This window comes from Strongylocentrotus purpuratus, unplaced genomic scaffold (assembly GCF_000002235.5).
Source record: "Strongylocentrotus purpuratus isolate Spur 01 unplaced genomic scaffold, Spur_5.0 spur5_scaffold_13, whole genome shotgun sequence".
Taxonomy (NCBI): domain Eukaryota; kingdom Metazoa; phylum Echinodermata; class Echinoidea; order Camarodonta; family Strongylocentrotidae; genus Strongylocentrotus; species Strongylocentrotus purpuratus.
The window spans coordinates 1,999,280-2,004,279 of NW_022145598.1; the positions used below are offsets into that span (position 1 = coordinate 1,999,280).

A 5,000-nucleotide genomic window follows, 5' to 3' on the forward strand; every position below is an offset into this window, starting at 1 on the left:
ATAATAAATCAGTAAATCAAAAACAAAAATAAATCAGATATATAAAATGTTTGGAGTGGACAAAGTTCGCATCCTATAACGACACTCTGCGTACAGATGAACTCCAACAATACAATTTTGTCCCAGGGCTTCATTTCATTTTTTCTCGGTATATTGCATGGTATGATAGCAAGTAACGCTCTCGACGTGTGTTATAGGCACAGACCTTATCTCACAGAACGTACGCGATGTTGGAAAACAGCGGCTGCTAGCAACTTGTATGCATTGTGAAATAATCAATACCAAATCGATCTAGCTGTTCAAAACGACACCCAAAATTCAACGGATCTGTGCATTTGGACCCTCTGTGGTATATACTAATCCGCTTTTCTTTTCTACCCTCTTGATCCAAATCGAAGAATTCTCGCAAGGACAAGTTGACGATGCCAAATTCACTTCATAAGATGCCAGTTTTTGTATCGAGCAGCAGCACTAGTGGTAGCAGCCGATTTCGCCAGGCACGGATGAGGTTTCTCCCCCGAAAGATGTGGCGGATTCGGAGGGCTCTAAATGCCCATTGGAGAGCGATCACGGTCTCTGTTTTAACCCTCACCACATTATATTTTGTTTTCACGATCAGGAAAAAGGCTATAAACTCCACAAGGCGGAATTATGGAGACATACCCGGCTTCCGTAAGTATAAGCCTATGGTGTATCAATGTTTAATATAATTAAGCATTGTATGTGCATCGATCCTCCAGTTCCTTTATTTAGAACTTGTTATAATACATTTTGTGAAAGATTAATTATTGCGAAAACTATTTAGCCTCTTGACATGGAAGTTCTTCTTTCCTGTCTTCATGTGCTGGTCTTCTTTTAATCGCTTCCCGTTTTTATATTGATCGTAGGCCTATTATGGCCATTATGAGCTGTTACAGCTGTTACGTAATCCATTCCATTCGGTACCCAATGCTGTAGGCAGACACAATGCTAAAATGATCATCATAATTTGTGTTGAGGTGTAAATGCGTCACCCCCCCCCCTGCATGCACCCGTTCGTTATTGCAATTGCAATTAAAATTGCAAATCCTTACTTTAGTATGAAGTATAGCTTTAATATATACATGATTCATGAATAATATAATAGAAGCATGATATTTAATGATGCTTCGTTATCCCACAACATCAAGTCTTTAGTGACATCATTTTCTTATATACCCTCCTTTTAAGCTGTAAAATTATTTCTATATAGCGCATCGGACTGCTGTTAATGTTTCGATAATGTATAGTATAGGCTACTCATAGCACTAAGAGAAGACCCCGTTGACACGTGTATATAGTTATAAGTGGAACAACATATTTTGCCCTTAGTGCTTTTTCAATCACATTGAGGAAATGCATTTTATGCCAGGAAGAGACATCAGGAAGAGAGATCATAAATTGAGGAAATGCATTTCATGCCAACTATGTAATCATGATACATTCCAACATTTTCGGGGCCTCCCCCTTATATACCACATAATAGTAGTAGTCGCTCTAGTCAGAGCGAATATATTTTATTTTCCACATCATATAAACAATGACAAGATAATCACAATAATGATAATCATAACAGAAAATTAGCATCGAAATATCTGTGACATTGTTTTTTTTTTTTAGTCTTGTAATGCAAAATTATTTAGTTACAATGTCCAAATCATCACTCATGTTGTCATGGTACTAAACACACAACGTAATGCTCTTGAATGCAACCGGTTTATATTACAGCGGATGATACCTTGCATGGTAAGGTCCACGGTAAGATATACCTCGAAGTCAAACAAGTGTTATTGACATACACTTCACCGCTTGTGATTGTAGTCCATGTAGTTTACAAAATAGTGCCACGAGTCTATCCTAGACGTTGTACAAGACCCGTACTTAAACATTTAGAAGATATAGACCGGTAGTGGTAAAAAGTTGCGGTCCAAGGGTTTTGAGTGCAAAATATCCATTCAATATTGTTTAAATATTGCCTTCAGAGGTTTAGATGGCAATACTTCAACCTAAGTTCACAAAAAGCAGAAATATATACCTGAATGTTAAATGTTGAAGTGCATTCGCGATATCTATCCAGGCCGGATCGATATGATAATTTATAAGTAGGCGGTTTCCCGTCAAAATTTGTATAATTAGTCAGAACATATTCTTTCACAAAGTCATGATTGGTAATAAGAGCTTCCATTTCATTTTTTGAGAGGAGGGCGTTTCCAAAACTGGTCTATACCTTTAAGGCATCCTGCTGATTTAAACGAAAAATAATTTCTCTCAATCTCGCATCGAACCGGGGGGGGGGGTGCCCCCTAGTGGGAATAAAACTGTGCGACTCTGGAGTAGGAAGACTAAACTCGATTACTGATTCTTGAAGGGAAGCAATTAAGGCCTTATCCCTGTCTTATAGAGAGTTGCAATTGATCCAAAATCAATCTCATGTTTGCAGTACATCTCATATCCCTTACATAGTCAATCGCAAATAAGTTGCGATTACAATAATTTTATCAACTCTTTATAAGGTGGGGGACTGGTATGATGCAAACCTCGCTTAAATCGAGTCTTCTGTGTTTCAGCTGTGTTTAGTAGTAGTAGTCGCCTAATGCAGAGCGAATTTATTTCAGCTTCCACATTATATAAACAATGACAAGATAATCACAAAGATAAACGTAATGATTTAACAGAAAATTAGCTGAGGAGTATCTTTGACTTTGTTTTGTTGTTGTCTTGTAATGCGAAATTATTTAGTTACAGAAAATGAAAACGAACTTTCTTTCATCCCCCTTATTATTGATTTGTTTTGCAATTTATAGGCTTTCTTATATCATGCCTTGCTATACAAAGAATTGAACTAACAATTCTTATTGCCTCTAATCTTATTTCCTGTAATTCTCACCACCATTACCAGCACCGGGTAAACCCTTACGTGCAATGTTATTACCTATGAATCAGGTTAGGTAAACAGTGCAACAGGCTGTGAAAGTGAGAAGGAAACAAACAAAAAAATCAAATATGAAAGAAAAAAAACCAAGAAAATTTGGTATCGTATGGGATCTAGGCTAGCATTTTCTCCCTGGGGTTAGAAATGAAAACAAGAAACGTTGTTGACATCTGACCTTATAACATCTGCCATTTAAAGGGTCATTACCACTCACGGAGAGCGAGTGACGGAGGGAAGGGGAGGGGCGGAGGTAGGGTAATAATAATAATAGAGAGAGAGAGAGAGAGAGAGAAAGCGAGAAATAAAAAGAGAGTGTTTAAGGGACAGAGGGAGAGAGAGAAAGATAAACATATAGATTGAGATCGAGAGAGAGGTAGAGAGACAGAAATAGAGAAAGAGAGAGAGAGAGAGAGAGAGAGACGGGGGAGGGGGGGGGGGATATACCAATTTCGATGTTTTGGGTCGTGTGAGGTCAAGACCAACATAGACGCGAGTGAGATGCCTGTAGTTAGGCTCCCTAGCTTCTCCATCAGAAAAAGCGATCGTGTCAGTGGTTGAAACGTTCATATTTTTTTTTTTTAATTCTTGAAAAACGTGATTAAGATTCAGGTTATTATGATTCAAAGAGAGATCTTTGAGTTTAATTCATTCATTTTGTGAGTGCGTTTCTCTCATAAAGGCGATTGAGTATGTAACTGTAGTATCTCACTTTGGGGAAGACACTAAGTTATCGGTGGTGGGCAGGGTTTAAAATTTAAATAAGAAAAACATATAAAGGTTTAAACCGTTGTTATGTTTTTAGAATCAGTTTGACCCGATTACGCATATGGTCATATTTTTATAGAATCTCTTCAGTTTCCGTCTCCAGGTATCGCTCTCTATTTCAAAGCCTAAATTCGCTCTTATCGGACTTAATAACCCGACTAGAAGTACGCTATTGCCAATATTTTATACCAGTAGATTTCACTTCCTTCATTATTTTAGCCGTCTGACAAGTGGTTGTTTTTTCCGGCATGGGTTTCATGTACTTCGTAAACCGTTGATGTCAATTATCTACACAATAGGCGTACGAGGGGCGCACGGAGGCTGCACCCCTATTTAAGTCAAACTAATCTGAACTTGGTTGATTCTAATTTCATTAGAAATATATTATGTCTACTTGCCTCAAACTTCATATAAATATTTTTTAATTTTGGCCGACCAGAGACCATACTCAGGAAATAAATATTGTAATTTAAAGGCCCACTGCACTACTTGTAGCTACTTGCGCCCTCTTACAACAAACAATGCCTAATCGGTGACCATTGGTCCCCCATGATCCTCTTTTTCTTATGTTAACTGAGATCTGAGTGATGATGATAACCACTTGTCCAGTGACCTTGCAGGGCGCTCTAATCCCTCCTGTAAACTATGGCAGATAAGCTTTAAACAAATATTTGACTGTTGGGGGAGGGTGTTGGTTGGTTATTTTTGCCTGACTGCTAAGAAAGCAACCAGACGGCCGACGGCTTTAGGTCCTCTCCGAGGGACCTGGGAATGAGGATTAATGCTTTACCAAAGGGCACTAGCGCATCGCCTTGGTTTCGAACCCGGGTAACCGGATTACGAAACCACTGTTCTACCGACTGAGCTATCGAGGTAAAGGGTATGCCGTGAAAAAGACTACTTTCATGATTATACTTCCCTACAACATATGCCCGCATTAATTATCATGTGGCCATGGTAACGCTAGAGAAGACTAATATTTCTGGAAACATCTGTCGACTTGTCGGTATATAGAGATAATTATAATGACCTATAGAATCTACAATCTATTGGGTCTTTTGGTTCTTTTAATACTTAGACTTTGGATACCTTAGCTCAAGGTTGGATTGATTGCATTTTAGATGGAAATTGAAATGTCACGATGGCAGGAATATATTTAAATACGATTTGTATTTGAGGGTTTGAGTTCATTTTGTATGAGAAATAAATGGGTAATGAATGATTATGGTGAAGATGAATCACATGCTGAATGAATAAATGAATGAATGGATGAATGAATGAATGG

At 38.1% G+C, this 5,000-nt stretch overlaps 1 protein-coding gene across 2 annotated transcripts in view; it reads left to right on the forward strand.

The window, feature by feature from the left end:
* Nucleotides 1-75: 75 nt before the first annotated feature.
* LOC100890395 overlaps nucleotides 76-5,000 on the forward strand; it is a 17,357-nt gene continuing 12,432 nt past the window's right edge. The window contains exon 1 of one of the 2 annotated variants that reach the window (XM_011665997.2): nucleotides 76-672. In XM_011665997.2, the coding sequence (XP_011664299.2) occupies nucleotides 423-672 (250 nt within the window). In that variant the 5' untranslated portion in view covers nucleotides 76-422. The remainder of the gene's footprint in view (nucleotides 673-5,000) is intronic. The other variant, XM_011665996.2, reaches the window with a different exon arrangement.